At 42.0% G+C, this 15,785-nt stretch overlaps 1 protein-coding gene across 15 annotated transcripts in view; it reads right to left on the bottom strand.

Annotated features, from left to right (window-relative positions):
* Positions 1–15,785, bottom strand: part of SYT1 (synaptotagmin 1) — a 514,215-nt gene that overhangs the window by 101,259 nt on the left and 397,171 nt on the right. For 14 of the 15 annotated variants that reach the window (XM_044979646.1, XM_044979638.1, XM_044979630.1 and 11 more), the window contains 3 exons: positions 12,416–12,538; positions 8,406–8,573; positions 3,050–3,217 (listed from right to left, as the gene is read on the bottom strand). In XM_044979646.1, coding sequence (XP_044835581.1) covers positions 3,050–3,217; positions 8,406–8,573; positions 12,416–12,538 — 459 coding nt within the window. The remainder of the gene's footprint in view (positions 1–3,049; positions 3,218–8,405; positions 8,574–12,415; positions 12,539–15,785) is intronic. The other variant, XM_044979587.1, reaches the window with a different exon arrangement.

The raw sequence follows: 15,785 nt of genomic DNA, 5'->3' as shown, positions 1-15,785 counted from the left end.
AAAAAGATATTCTAGCACTAGAAAAGGTTCAGAAAAGAGCAACTAAAATGATTAGGGGTTTAGAGAGGGTCCCATATGAGGAAAGATTAAAGAGGCTAGGACTCTTCAGTTTGGAAAAGAGAAGACTAAGGGGGGACATGATAGAGGTATATAAAATCATGAGTGATGTTGAGAAAGTGGATAAGGAAAAGTTATTTACTTATTCCCATAATACAAGAACTAGGGGTCACCAAATGAAATTAATAGGCAGCAGGTTTAAAACAAATAAAAGGAAATTCTTCTTCACGCAGCGCACAGTCAACTTGTGGAACTCCTTACCTGAGGAGGTTGTGAAGGCTAGGACTATAACAATGTTTAAAAGGGGACTGGATAAATTCATGGTGGCTAAGTCCATAAATGGCTATTAGCCAGGATGGGTAAGAATGGTGTCCCTAGCCTCTGTTCGTCAGAGGATGGAGATGGATGGCAGGAGAGAGATCACTTGATCATTGCCTGTTAGGTTCACTCCCTCAGGGGCACCTGGCATTGGCCACTGTCGGTAGACAGATACTGGGCTAGATGGACCTCTGGTCTGACCCGGTACGGCCTTTCTTATGTTCTTATGTTCTTATGTTCTTAATCCAGTATTCAGCTTTTCTTCACATGGATTGGGGAAGGATTTTATCCAGAGGTTGTCCCTCTAATCATAGAAAACAAGGTTGGAATCTAAAGCAATTTATTGGCTAAACTAGACAATAAGGAAATCAGACTCAGATTCATTCTAGCCTCACCAGAAAACTGAAACATGTTGTACATTCTGTCTATTACGAATGGGAAGCTATTTATTATCTGACAATCAAAAAGAAAAATAATGTAAAATTTAAGAAAAAATGTTCTCATGATAAGCAAAATGTGGATATACTGGAATGAATAGGGTGACCAGATCACCCATGTCAAATATTGGGATGTGGGGGGGCGGGGTGGGGGCAGAGGGGAAAAAAATGGCGGCAGAGCAAAAAAAAAAAAAATCCCCCACCCCCGATTCCTCCTCCCTCCGCAAGTGATGGAGGGAGGCCCGGGAGACTCAGGGGAGCGCGGGGCTGGGGTGAGTGTGAGTCCGGCCTGGCCCCGAGCAGGCAGAACTCGGGCGCGGTACCTGGAGGGAGAGTAGGGGCTGACCTGCGGGGCCCGGCGCCATCTGATTTCCCCACCTGGGCAGCAGGACTCGGGAGCAGCCGCTGCTGCAGCTCCCACTGCCGCGGGGGGAGGAAGCGGCCGCTGGCCAAGCTCAGCGGCTGCGGCTCTGGCGCCCACGAACCCCCCAAGCCCGGGCCTGCTGCGGGGACCCAGCAGCGTGCACACGTCGTGTCTGGGCTGGCTGCCCAGCTGTGCAATCCTGCAGGCGGCCCCGGAGTGGGGGCAGCAGGCCCCATCCCCCCCATCCCCTCGGGTCCTGCAGGGGAATGAACGGGGCTGGGCTGCCGATGCCTCCGCCGCGGGATTGCACCAGCTGGGCAGCCAGCCCAGATGCGACTGGCCAGGGGCTGGGCACAGCGTGTGCGCTGCTGGGTCCCCGCAGCAGGCCCGGGTTCGGGCCTGGGCGCCAAAGCCGCAGCCGCCGAGCGCCACGTGCTTGGCCACTGGGGGAAGGAGGGGGCGGAGTCGGGGTGGGGGAGGGCGCGAGCCCTTCCGGGCTCCAGAGCCTTTGCTTGTTTGTCCAGTGTCCCGACCTAACATTGGTCAGGACGCGGGACAAACAAGCAAATATCGGGACAGTCCCGATAAAATTGGGACGTCTGGTCACCCTAGGTATGAACAACATTGCAGAATGCACAATTTAGTCATTAAATATTTCTAAAGAATGCTATATGTGTACATAGCACTTTAGATAGCAAATTATTATAAACGTTCTTCTCCGAAGCTGACTGTGACAAAACTGATCTTTAGAGACAGCAAAAGGCAAGGGAGAGAATAATATTATGGTATAGTACAGTTCATTCCAATGCACTCTCTTTTAATACAACGTTTTTAATCACTGAATACTGTTTGAATTGTTACATGATAATAAAAATCTAGCATGTTAAAGCCACATGTTACTCCAGCCACACCTGGAGTATTGTGTCCAGTTTTGGATCCCCCACTACAGAAGGGATGTGGACAAATTGGAAAGATTCCAGCAGAGGGCATCAAAAATGATTAGGGGGCTGCGGCACATGACTTACAAGGAGAGGCTTAAGGGAACGGGGGTCATTTAGTCTGCAGAAGAGAAGAGTGTGTGTGTGTGGGGGGGCGGATTTGATAGCAGCCTTCAACTACCTGAAGGGGGGGTTCCAAAGAGGATGGAGCTTGGCTGTTCTCAGTGGCGGCAGATGACAGAACAAGGAGCAATGGTCTCAAATTGCAGTTGGGGAGGTCTAGGTTGGATATTAGGAAACACTATTTCACTAGGAGGGTGTTGAAGCACTGGAGTGGGTTACCTAGGGAGGTGGTGGAATCTCCATCTTTAGAGGTTTTTAAGGCCTGGCTTGACAACGGCCTGGTTGGGATGATTTAGTTGGTGTTGGTCCTGCTTTGAGCAGGGGATTGGACTAGATGACCTCCTGAGGTCTCTTCCAACCCTAACATTCTATGATTGTATGTTAAAACCAGCAACATCTTACCTCACAGTATGATGCATAGAAATTCAAATTCTCAGATGTATGTTTCACTATTAACTGCAGGGGTAAATCACTCTCACTATTCAACTGCAAATGAGGGTGCAAATGTTGTGGGTGCAAACTGCACCCACTCAAGAGAAAGGTCACTCTTTTTAAGTCTGTCCCACAACAGAGTGCCTAAATTGTCACAAATGATTGGAACTAGGGGGTAACAAGATATAATGCACCATGAAAATCTTCTGATAGCAATACATGTTTATAAGATAGTTTAGTTCCATCAAGCTGCCATCAGGCTAACTTGAGAAATATTGATAGGTTTCTTGCTATAAGTCAATTCCCACTTACTAGTTTGACTGTTTCACCAGCCAATGATAAAAGTATGCGGCCAAAAAGATAACAATTGTTTTTCCTACCTCTTCCTTCTCAGCACTTTGCAAGTCCCGCCACTCCTCAGTCACATGGCCAAAGTCCACTGTGTTCATGGCCACCTTATATTCCCCAATGATATCATGTTTGGAGAAACGATCGAAGTCATATACTGCCATCACTAAGGTTTTTCCACCCAGTTCGGAGTACGGCACCTATAAAGAAGAAAAAATGACAAGCTCTCTAGCTCAGACAATAAAGATGGGTTCACTGCAATGCAAATCAATTTCTTTGGTTTACCAGCTGTCATCTTGGGTAAATTGAACTGGGGGAAAATTATGAGGTATATATTTTTGTAGTCATCTGATGCACTGTTTCCCGAGACCAGAATATGGCACTCAATAGAACAATGTGGCAGCTCACTTATCACTCTCCAGTTTTTGTCCTCTGTCCTCAAATATTATTTTGTGTGTGGTGAAACTGAAACTGGAGGCCAGTTATTTGCCCCAAAGATACATGAGTTTTTAACACTGCAGTATGGTTTCTGCCAATAAATCATACTGTCAACACTCAGAAAAGGGTAGCCCAGAGACTGATGAGAAACTACAGAACAGATTTACTGCATCTGACACAAGGTAATTAGAGACTAGATCGTCTTCTTACAGGGTAACTATTTATTACTTATTCAGGTATATTTTTTCAACATTATACCTTTCACGCCATAGATGATAAAGTTCATTCTAAGACACAGTGTACGATTAGAAATTGCGGCGGCAGCAGGCCAAGTCCTGACTAATTCTCCAGCTGTTCTGATGGGTTTGGGACAGATGCTCTGGGTTAGGATCTTTATTAGACACATTTTTAATATTCGGGGTAAGCGATGCAGTTCAGGTAAGCTACACTTGAGTAGCTGGGTAGAAAAGCCTAATTAAAATTGTTTGAACTTGCATTGAAGGCTTGGTCAATTTTAATAAATTCTCTATATTTTGCAGGTTTAAACGATTACCATATGCTTCAGTAAACATTTCTCTAGTAATTGTCTCTATAAAAAGGGAAGTCATAGCATGGCATAATATTTAGTCACATGAACACCCAAATGTTCTAGTCTGTTGAGCTCTGGGTCTTCAAATATTGTGTGACTATTTGGCTTTCACTTGCTTTTTAAAATATTGACTGACCCGATGGTATTTAACCTTTAGTCAAAAAGTGTTATAGAACAATTACACAGAATATTTCAAGTTAAGGACCTGATCCTGCTTTTGCTAAAGTCTATGATAACTTCAATGGGAACAGGCCTGTGCATTAACATGGTACGAACACAATAGCAAAATGTATTTTGAATATTGTAAATTAGTTCTGTAATGAGTGCTTTTTAAATGGCGTAGTAGGTTTAAACATACAGTACGAAAAGTTTTAAGTACATTTATGCTTGTCTTTACAGCAATATTAAAGTGTCCCTTTTCATAAATTTATATTCACTGTGCATTAGACATAATGTACTCTATCAATTTGATAAGGTATATTAGCTATTATTTAATTTTTATCTTCAGTAACTTTAGGCACTGTATTTTGTTAAAGTTTAGTTTATTCAAATACATTTTAAAAGAAGATTTGGTAACAATGCCACCTCCTCTTCTCTCCTGCTTCAGAGGCTGGGAGGGTTTGTCTGGACCAGCAGGGCAAAGAAAACCCTTGGTCCCTTTAAGGATTGCTTCCTCTCGTTTCCTTCTTTCTCTGTGGGCTTCAGGAGTCAGGCTCTATAGCTGATTGGTTAGGAGAGAAGGGAAACAATGTAAATCTATTGGCTCCTTCACTCATAAGGGGAAGGTTTATAAGCCCTTCCCCCTGCACAGGGTGACATGCTGCACCACAAGGAAATGCTCCCCATTCCTCCAGTTGGGATCAGAGGAGGACTGGACATTTGGGCCTTGCTCTGGGCATTGCACTAGTCACCTTTTGTAATCTGGGAAGAAATTTCCCCCTCATTCCCATACTGGCCTGTGCAGAGCAGGGTTTTAACCTTTCTCTCAGCAGCCCAGGGACGTGGTGGGTAGTTAGGTTGTAAAATGGCAGGTGCCCAGTACAGGTACTCCTTCAATAGAGTGTCTAGTTCCCCGATAAACAGAAATTGTAAGTGGATTAGAAGAAGGCATCCCCAAAAGAAGGTGGGGAATGGGGTTGGGGCTTCTAATGTCTGGTGCAGTACGGAAACTTCCCCCCTCCTACCTTAGCCCTTGTGCAATCTCTTCTTGCAATGGTGCTGGGGCCAGATAAATGGTGTGTGTGGGGGAGATGGGGGATGAGCCCTCCACCAAGTGGGTACAGACTCAGAAGGTACTTGTCCCTGCACTAGACAAGTTATTACCAGCTAGTTTTCAGATGTGTCACTAATTAATAAACCTGAAACCTAGTTAAAGCACATTCCTGGTGTCTTGACTTTCTTTCTCTTGTGTCCAAGAAAATGATGGCATCTGGCAAGCCCATCATATTGTCACCAATCTTATTTTCAGATGGTCTATGCTATACTGCCTAGCTTCATGCTCACTGACAGCTGGAAGTCCATGCAGCTCTCCCATTCAGTCAGGCACATATGCCCCTGTCCCCAAGTGTTCCTGCACCCCCATGTGTCCTTTCACCCCCTCTCCACATGTATCCCTCCACCCCCACTCAGACACACATTGTCCCCTCCCCATGTGGCCCTGCACCCCCATCCCACATCCCTACATGTCTCTGTGCCCCTACCTAGTTGCTCTTCTGTCCCTGTCCCCATGTGTCTCTGTACCCCCACTGAGCCACCCTTGTCCCTATGTGTCCCTGTACCCCTCCCCCCTCCCCATGTGTCTCTATGCCTCCACTCAGCCACCCCCATCCCTATGTAGCTCTGCACCCCCTCCCCAATCACCAAGTAGCCCTGTACCTCCCTCTTCACTGTGGCCCTGTACCTCCACTCCCATTCAGCCCCTGCCTCGGTCTGTCCTCCCCCACTAGTCCTTATGAGCTCCTGTCTGACCCCCCCCCACAGCACCCCACTCTGTCTGTCTCCCCATAGCCCCTGTCTCCTGACCTAGCCTGACAGGCAGGGCCAGCTCCTGGGGTTTTGTCGCCCCAAGCAGCCCCCCCCAAAAAAGACGCGATCACGATTGCGATCTGCGGCAATTCAGCAGGACGTCCTTTGCTCTGAGCAGGAGTGAGGGACCCTCCGCCGAATTGCCTGAACCTGCTACCGAATACCTGAACCTGCCACCCCGCTCCGGAGTGGCCGCCCCAAGCACCTGCTTGCTAAGCTGGTGCCTGGAGCCGGCCCTGCTAACAGGTGTTGTGACTAAGGCAGGTTCTTTCTTTTCCCTAGCTGGCCGGGAGCTGCTGCTGCTGCTTTCTATCGCCACAGTGCACTCTGGTGGGCAAAAGACAGAACTGCAGAAGTTATTTTCTGCTGGGAGCTGCTGCTGTTCTTGCACCACAGTGCCCTCACGTGGGCAAAAGGCGGAACTGCAGCAACATTTCAGCAGAAGCTTTTTACTGTGCAAAAAAATTAAAAATATGCACAACTCATTAATTATTCACATATGCAGTAGTACAGAATTCCCCCAGGTGTAATGTACAATACAAAGGATGAAATTCTGACCCCAGAGAAGGCAGTAGCAAAACTTACACTAATTGAGATATTGAGGTGAACTTTTCTCTTTGCAAGACACTGGATAGCAGCCCAGAAAACACAGAAATTGAAGATTTCTCTCTTTTTGAGAAATTATTCCAGCCAACACCACCAAGAAACTTTCTGGCGTGTCCCTCCAGAGAGAACCCTTTAAATTACAACAGCACTTTACCTCCATATGCTAATGGAATAAATCCCATTCAATTGGATTCTCATTTCCATGCATTGTGGGCAAGTTGTAGCTGTATAGGTTAAGTTTTCCCCCTCTTAATATTTATGATAATAAATGTGTTAATTTAAGAATTTAGAATGTTTTAAACAGCGGGTATTTCAAAGAACAGCTGCTTCTATCCTTCAAAGCAGTGAAACCAAGATAAAATCATGTTGTGTTGAAGCACCCGAAAGCAATGCGTGTATGCAGCCATGCAGACAAACTACTGATGTTGCAGAAAGTAAAGCCACTATACCACTGAGCCGGTGCCTGCAGTCCTTATTTAGGCAAAACCACCATCAGTTTTGCTTGAGTAAAGACTGAAGGATCTAGCCCACTATCAGTACTGTGTTGTGGCACACCTAAACACCTCAGTCACAGCTTGTTAGGCAAAAGATTTCAGCATACATTTCCTTCTGGGTTCCAAAATGTGACTATTAAAGCTGTGACTTAAAATAAGTGGACATTATCTGCCTGTGAGTGAGTGTTTTGATTTATTCACTGTGCCTTCCTGTTAGATGACAGATTTGTTTGTTGTTTCTTGCGTATGCTACCGTGGGATCTGTAATTTATAGATCTGGTTTCTTTTAAATACTCTCCTAGGAAAGCTCAGTAAAGAAATGTCCCCAAAAAGGATTATTTTTATGAACATCTTCAAGGGGAAAAACAGACTATGTATGCAGAAGTGGCTGCGACCTCTGGGGATATCTTTCTCGTTGAGTGATTGCATAGCCTGAGTCTCTTATTGTTCCTGTTCTCAAACTGGAGCTGTCATTATAAGACTGAGCATATACATGGAAGAGCCTAAAGTAATAGAAGTAAGACACACATTAGGAAAATCCCTTTGAAATACATTCCCTGATGCTTCTTTATTACATTTAACTGGACTTTCAGCATGGCTAGAATTTTCTTAAGTCACTATTAATACTGCTGCTGAAATTTTACAATCAAACCCTTAACTACATTTATTTAATATGTGCCCTGTAAGCTGGGGGTCATGATTTCGCCTCTTATGTAAGGTAGCATGGTAAAGCATTACTGTGTCAGGATATAGGAAAACCAAACAAGACTGATCTCATACTTGTTCCCTTCATCCATATGCCTTGCTCATGCTTTAATTTATTTGAGAGGGGGAAAAGGAGCAGTATACCAGAATTCATAAATCAGACTGCAACAGATTTTTTTAAGAAAATGCTGGTTTAGGGAAATTCACATATACCTTTGTCAAAGTGTCACTCTATTTTGTAGTAGTCTCCAACTACAAGGTAGGGGCCAGACCCCCATTTAGAATAATGGGCATAGGGTCACTCACTACAATTAAGCTAAGTCTAATTACACCCTCAAAGGATCTGGCCCAGCGTGACTACATTTTTCATCACAAGACTGAATCTCAAAGGTTTCTGCAACAGAAAAATCCGCTGTGCCTCAGGTCACCAACTAACTAAGACATGAGCAATACTGTAACTGAGCATGAGATGAACCTTTACTCTATATAATGAGCAAAGAAATGAACTCCAAATAATTATCAAAGGAATACCTTGAACGTAAATTGCTCATTGAAGACAGGGTTAAGGGTCTTTCTGTGGACTTTTGTTTCATATTTCTTCTTCTTATCAGGCAGCAGGAAAACTTTCACATAGGGATCAGATGTTCCGCCCATATCTAAAGCAGGCAACTCAGCTGCCTGAATAATCCCTACCAAAAGCTGAAAGGAGAGAGAGAGAGAGAGAGAGAATGGACTACTGAAGAGACATTTAAGAAAAGATTTATGTAGTCAAAAAATGGCGATTTTTCTGTCGTTACTACTTTTTCTTTTCTGCTTGTTGCTCGGCTTTAAAAGAAAAAAGCAAACAAAAACATCTTCCATCCTTTCAAGAGCCTCTGCACAAAAGGCAAATGGAGCAAAGCTATAGACTGCACAAAACCAATTATGGAAGAAGGAGGCTCTAGGCAGTGTGTTTTTAAGCAGAAAAGAGGCTTTTTAAAGCGCAGCTGATTACAGTTAAATATGAAATTCATTTTTTTTTAAAACTGCAATCAAATAGGTTCCCAATTGCTAGAGTTGCTTGTACATTCGTTTTCTGTGCAGGGCACTGTGCAATTTTGACTATGAAATTTGTATTCCAAAACCATCCCCAAAATACGTAAAAAAAGAAACAAGGAAGTTAAATGGTATGGGGTAGAATTTTCATAGAAACAAGTGGGTCCTGCAATCTTCACACTTCATATTTATTTCTCTATGCAAACATCGGTCTTAGGCACTAAACAGTAACATTTTTAAAGGCATATAAGTGACTACAAGTCAATGAGGTTTAGGCTCTAACTGTCTAAATCACTTCTGAAAATAGATTTAGGTGGCAAAGGCACTTTGGCTCAGATTTTTGAACACTGCAGAACCTAACCGATTTAGGAGCTTGCCTCTCATTTTAAAAGGGATTCAAGCACTTATGTGCCTAAACCCCTTTTCAAAATGTGACAGGCTCCTAAATCAATTAGGCATTGCTACACTGAGCACAGCAATGCCTATATACCTTTAAAAACCTGGGCCCTAGGCATTTTTGATCATTTTACCCACAGTATCCATTTTTGTCAGTCACAAAAGGATGGATGTCCTGCTCTAAAGCTGACCATGATTATTATTTGTATTACAGTAGCCCCAAAAGAACCAGCTGAGATCAGGGCCTTACTCTGCTAAACGCTGTACATATGGGTAGTAAAACACACTCCCTGCATTGAAGCTCTTACAAGCTGAATAGACAACACATACAAAGGGTTAGTGAAAGGCAGTATTAGCAAACTCATTTTACAGGCAGGGAATTGAAACAGAGAGTCCTTATGGCCCAGATTTTTAAAGGGGCATTTAGCCATCTTTGTACACTGGACTGCAATACTTAATTGATTTAGGAGCCCAAATCTCACTTTAAAAAGGGGATTTAGGCACACAGGAGCTCAAATCCCATCAACTCAGAGTGCCTAAATCCTTTTTTGAAAATGAGATTTAGGCTCCTAGATTAGTTAGACATTGCAACACTGTGTGCAGCAATACCTAAATACCTTAAAACTCTGGGCCTAGGTGACTTGTCCAAGGTCACACAGGAAATGTGAGGCAAAGCTCCTTCTAAGTGACAATCCAGTGCCTTTCTTTGTTCTCATAGACCAGTTGTTTGAAAATTAGAAATAGATGCTCAAGCAATTGGAACAACTAAATTCTCACCTGGGAAAGTAACTGTATTCTCACAGATTCTTAAAAGTGGGATTTATTTATGCCTATTTTAAATTCAAAATGTGTCATATGTGCTTTCCTACCTTCTTAAGCTCCATGAAGCATTTTTCCTTTACCTCTACTTGGCGCTTTTCTTTTTCTCTCTCATTGCTATTCTAGATGCATAATAGTTCATAAATACATGGACGGGCTCGGGATCTACCTCAAATCTTTCACATCAAAGAGTGAAAAATGAGCCTATGACAGTGAACAGAGTGGAAAAGGAATTCACTTCCATTTTAAAAGCTTGCGCTCTAAAAAGGAAACATCATGCTTGAGAGAGTATTTTGGTCAGCTTGTCCCCATTTTTAACCCAGCTGAACACACCAAATGGTAATTGGGTTTCCAGCTCCATGCAGCTGTGCTGCACTATCACACCACTAACATCTAATCCCAAGGAAGTACCAGAGCTCAGAAGGGAAATTTAATCTTACTGTTAGGGCAGCAGAATAAAATAGGAACCCACACCACCATAGAATTTCGCACCTTAATTAAACACGGCACACTATCAAAGATGTGGTGCGGGGAAAAGAAATAAATGGTTTTTTATCACATTCTATTTTGTTTTTGGAAAATTTAGTTCTCAAACTCAATGTGGCATTTCCTTAATAAAATTCACAAAGAAAGTTTATTTTCATCTACTATGGGATCTCAGATCTATTTATCACAAAAGATTGCAGCTTTTCTTTTCTTTTTTCTTCCTTAGATCTTCTACCCTTTGAAGATTCTTAAGTTTCCTACGGATTTCAAGTGATGAAAACAGGCCAGGTAAAGGACTATAGGGCAGAGAATTCTCACTACAGTGTTTTCTTGGGGAGTTGAGGAAAAATGTCCTTCATCCATAGGCTCTAGAAAGACTTCAGAATTATTTTTGCCTCTTGCTTTGAAAAGCAGAAGCAGTGGCAGTTAGAAGTTAGTTGAAATGATTTGGGGAGTATAGTGTATAGTGCCAGGACATAGCCTTATGCAATGTCCTCCTGTAGATACAGGGAATTTACTTAATTTCTGCCTATGCTCCCCCTTCCACCCCTGAAGCAAACATATTTTATGCCAAGAAGAGCATTAGATAAAGAATCTGAATGTATGTTAGTGGAAATATATTGCAAACTACATATGGAAGTTAGTTTAGTTGAAGAAATGTACAGGACTTTCAGTTAATATTCATTTCTTTCCCTAAATAGAGAACAATTTTTTGTTCTGACTAAAAGCCTTAAAGACAACAAACCTTTGATTTGATTTCTCTAATGAAAAGTTCACCCAAAGACAATAACGTGGAGAAGAAACATTCTTTGAAGTTTTCTGTCCCAAATAAATGAAATAGTCTTTTCAATGTGAGTGCGTGCTTGTGCATATGAGCATGCAGATTGTGGAGTGCGGATCCCAAACAAAGAAGCTTTGCACTCCATGCCTGGCAAGAAGCCAAGCTGAGCGGAGGAATGTGGGCAAGCTCAGGGTATGATGAAGACATGAGACGCAGGTCTGTACAAAACAGATTTACGCCCCTGAAATTCCACATTTATGGCCGCTATTCCCGTTCATAGTCTGGAGAAGCAGCCAAACCTCAATTGTATCAGTTTCCAGCCTCCAAATTTCAGGCGGTGGTATTAGTGGAGGTAGGAGATTTTTTTCTACCCAACTCCCTGCAGAGTTCTTAAGGGCAGAGCCCTTTTATTTGGATTTCACTGACAGACTAAGGACTGATTAGCAGGCTGTACATTTCTGCTCAACCCAACAGAACTAGATAAGAGAGCCTGGAATTCTAATTAATTAGAGAGACAGCATGGGCCAATGTATAGACCATTAGACTGGCGGTCAGGAGATTATCCCTCACTGTACTATTGACCTGCTGTGAGACTTTGGATGAGTCACTGCACCTCTCTGTGCCTCCATTTTCTCTCCCACACTTTGTCTATCTTGTTTGTTTAGATTATAAACTCCTTAGGGCAATGACTGTTTCTTACAATTCGTTCAAAGACTGCCTAGCACAATGGGGCCCAATCTTAGTTGGAGCTTGTAGGCGATACTGTAATACAAATAGATAATAAATCAATCAACCATCATCATCATAAGAAAAAAACTTTGGCATAAAGTTTGACTAGAAATGTAGTGTACCCTTAACATGTATTAAACACAAATGGAGAAGGAATTGTTTCATAAAGCTTCAGGCTTGTTTTCTAATTTTCTTCAATGCAAGCTAGAATGCTAAGTATCTACTCTGCATGTCTGTATTTTTGCAGTCTCCTTTCACCTACACAACAATGTATCACTGGTTGTTTGTTTCACACCTGATTGTTCTGGAAGTCATAATCCAAAGAGTATTGGATTTTCCCTAGTTTTTCCTCTTCTTTGGGTTCTTCTTTATCTTCCCCATCAGTCAGCCCAGTCTCAGCATCATCATCCTTAAGGGCCTGCAAAGAAGAAAAGAAACAATAATAAATATGACTACCTTCTTAACAGTAACCTAAAATAGATATTCTATCCTCAAATCTATTGTAAAGCCATTAAAAGCAAGCATGATGGCACAAATCCATATATGCTGTTTACATATATTTTTAGTATTCAAGTTGCGCAAGAAAACTTTTTTTAAATCAGCAAGCAGCAGGGAAGCAATGGAAGTAGGAAGAAAGCTTCTTGGGACATGGCCAGCAAGAACTGTTACAAAGTCTGAAAACAGAAAGCAAATGTCAACTTGATATTTTAAAAAGTCTGCTCTAATCCAGTTGCCTCTTAAAGAGGCCAATGTGGACAAACATGCTATTAAGTAGGCAAAGTCACATTCATTCCTCTTAAAGAGATCTCAGTAACGTCAAATCTAGCTGCGCATGCTGTGAATTATTTGCAACAGAGCCACGCGTTTCTGTAGGATTACGGCTGGTAAAAAGAGACTATTGTGGGTGAGTTCTTCCTACATTTGACAGGTTGTTATTTAGGATGAATATGGAAGCAAAAGGTATCACCATGCTACTAGCAAATGCATGTTCATAGAAAAGGCCACCACACTAGTCCCATTGTCCTTTTATTCATTCTTTATACAAAGCTAGGCTGAACCAAACAGATTTACAGATGCACTGATTTTAGTAAAGTTAGAGAGAAATATAATTTTGTCTGTTATATAAAACAGCATTCTTCTTTTTAAGACGCAGCAGCTATCTCAGATGCTACACAAGAGAAAAATACAATTTGAAAACATCCTTTTGTGCTGTACCAGAAAGCAGAAGTATTTTTGTTGCAAAGGAATACATACAATTTTGAAAACATGTTAAAAGTGCCCCATCTTGCAAACTTTTGCTTGAGGGAGAACTAAATGATGGGGCTCAGGGTAATAAGCCAAATATTAAAATAAAATTATTAATATTTCCTCATAAGCATGAAAATAATATCAAGAGCACAAAGGCAAAGAATTAAATACTGAATACTTACCTGGAACTGATATGAGAAAACTGCATTCATCATAGATTTACACTCTTGAATGTTCCTTTTAGGGAGTGCTCGAAAAGCTTCTGAAATTTCTATAACTTCCCAAAAGCCAGTGATTGCGGTGCAGACAATATACACTGATCTTACTTCTATTGAAGTGAATGGGAGTTTAGTTTTTTACTTTGATGTGAAGAAGATTGGGCCCTTGTATCCCAATGCCTCTCATTATTGAAAGTCCTAAATGCTTTAGCTCAGAAAGTCAAATAGTAAGGACCTGTTCCAACGATCCTTGTTTTTGTTATTAATAACCTCTTTACTGAATATATAGGATATTTGCCAGCACTTGAACTTTAGAAAGAGGGACTTGTGGGAAGAAAAAATAGGATTGTAAGTTTCAACTCCTTTAAAATACTGGATTAAGATTTCTGGAAGGTAAAAAGCTAAATATTTTGCTAAAAATCAGAGATTGTTCTTTTTACCTAGGGATAACTGGCATGTTTGTGCCAGTAGATTGTATGAATATACAGTGTTATATATGCAAATTTTATCAGCGTGAAAGTGGCGCTCAATATAAAGCACTGATTATTTTCAAAAGGGCTCATATTACTCATTTTTAATAAAATGCAGAGTACAGGACAGTGAGAGAACCACTTGCTTGTTTTTGTTTTTCCTGTCATGCCATCAAATGTTAGAACTAATCGACATTATTTGTAACGACACAGATGTCAGGTGGATGTATATACTTGAGATCTAGGTACAACGAAGGTGACAAAGACTATACCTACAGTTGGCACTGGTTGCCAAAGAAATATTGGCTGCAAAAGCCAGACCACTCATGTCACATTCATGCCTTGACACCCTGTCTCACATATTCATGCTTACTTCATGAAATCTCTAGGAGCAGAAGCCCATGCGCTGGGTCACAACGTCACTTAAATTTAGCCCAGCCACCCTTCTGTCATGGGAGCTGGGAGGGGGGCTCCACCATTACGCCATCCACAGCTCCCTCATTGGCGGAGGAGCGCCCTGCCTCCACGCACTTCTGGAATGTGTGTGTGTGTTGGCCAGAGCCAGATTGTTTGGGAGTGAGAACCAATCAGTCAGTGGGCAGACAGGAACTGAAGCTGAGTGGTGTAGAGGGGAGTCATTGATGGGAAAGTAGAGCTGAATGATATTAGGCAGCTTTACTAAAAGACTGTCCCTCTCAGCAACCTCGCTCAGTCTTTTTGTTTTTTTTCTGGAGTTGTGAACAGGAGACTGTGTGACATCACACCAGTTCTCACAAAAAATCATGCGTTACAACTTTGCCAACTTGAGTTCTCTGCAAAAGCATCAACCTCCTTAGTCAGATGCAAAGAGAGTAGGCGCTGAGCAACAGTGATTCGAATAGGAACACTGAAGCAGAAACATTCATTTGTCAAGAATCACTTGTAAACTAAAGGTCAGATTCAGAATTGTCAAGTACTATAATAAACTTTTGTAATCAGATGCTAATGGGTTAGATCCTCAGCTTGTGTAAATCAGCATACTTCCACTGAAGTCAATGAAGTAACATCGGTTTATGCAAGATGAGGATCTGGTTCAGATATTACAGATACCAATTCTATTAGTGAATGATGGATGCCGATTAATGATTTGAGCTCTCTTAGTCAGAATATAAATTACTGTATATTTTTATAGGGGAAAAAAGGTTTAAAATGGATCAAAATCTCCTATGAAGTCAAGTCAGTAAACCTGAAAGAGAGAGATGGTGGAATATTTTTCTAAAGAAAAATATTTCATTTTGGCTGTGATAAACCTATTTAAAATGTGAGTAACATTTACATTTCTTAATCCCTGAGCTGCTGGTCTCTACTGAAGCTCCTTTGCTATGGCTGAATGGCAATCTTTTAAGTGCTGGCAAAGATGGCACTGCAAAAATGATCTGCCTGGTAACAAAGGATAGCATTGGAGCAGGGCCAGATTAAGGCCCATGTCTTAGGCCCCAGTTTTTGGAGTCATCATGTGATTACATCAGACTCTCCATTCTCATTTTAAAAAAATAAAAGTAAATTTCTAGGCCCCTCAGTTGTGAAGAAGAATTTGAGGGTGCGACCATGTGTAATCGACACAGAGATATGTGACTGAGTCTGCAGACTGCCAGGAATAATAACACACAGTTTGCCCCTCTCAGAGCTAACACCATGATGCACTGCTCTGAGGAGCCTTGTTAACGTCACCCCAGTAGAGGACTCTGTG

Source organism: Mauremys mutica, chromosome 1, assembly GCF_020497125.1.
Source record: "Mauremys mutica isolate MM-2020 ecotype Southern chromosome 1, ASM2049712v1, whole genome shotgun sequence".
NCBI lineage: Eukaryota > Metazoa > Chordata > Testudines > Geoemydidae > Mauremys > Mauremys mutica.
This window is presented reverse-complemented; position numbering and strand designations above follow the sequence as displayed.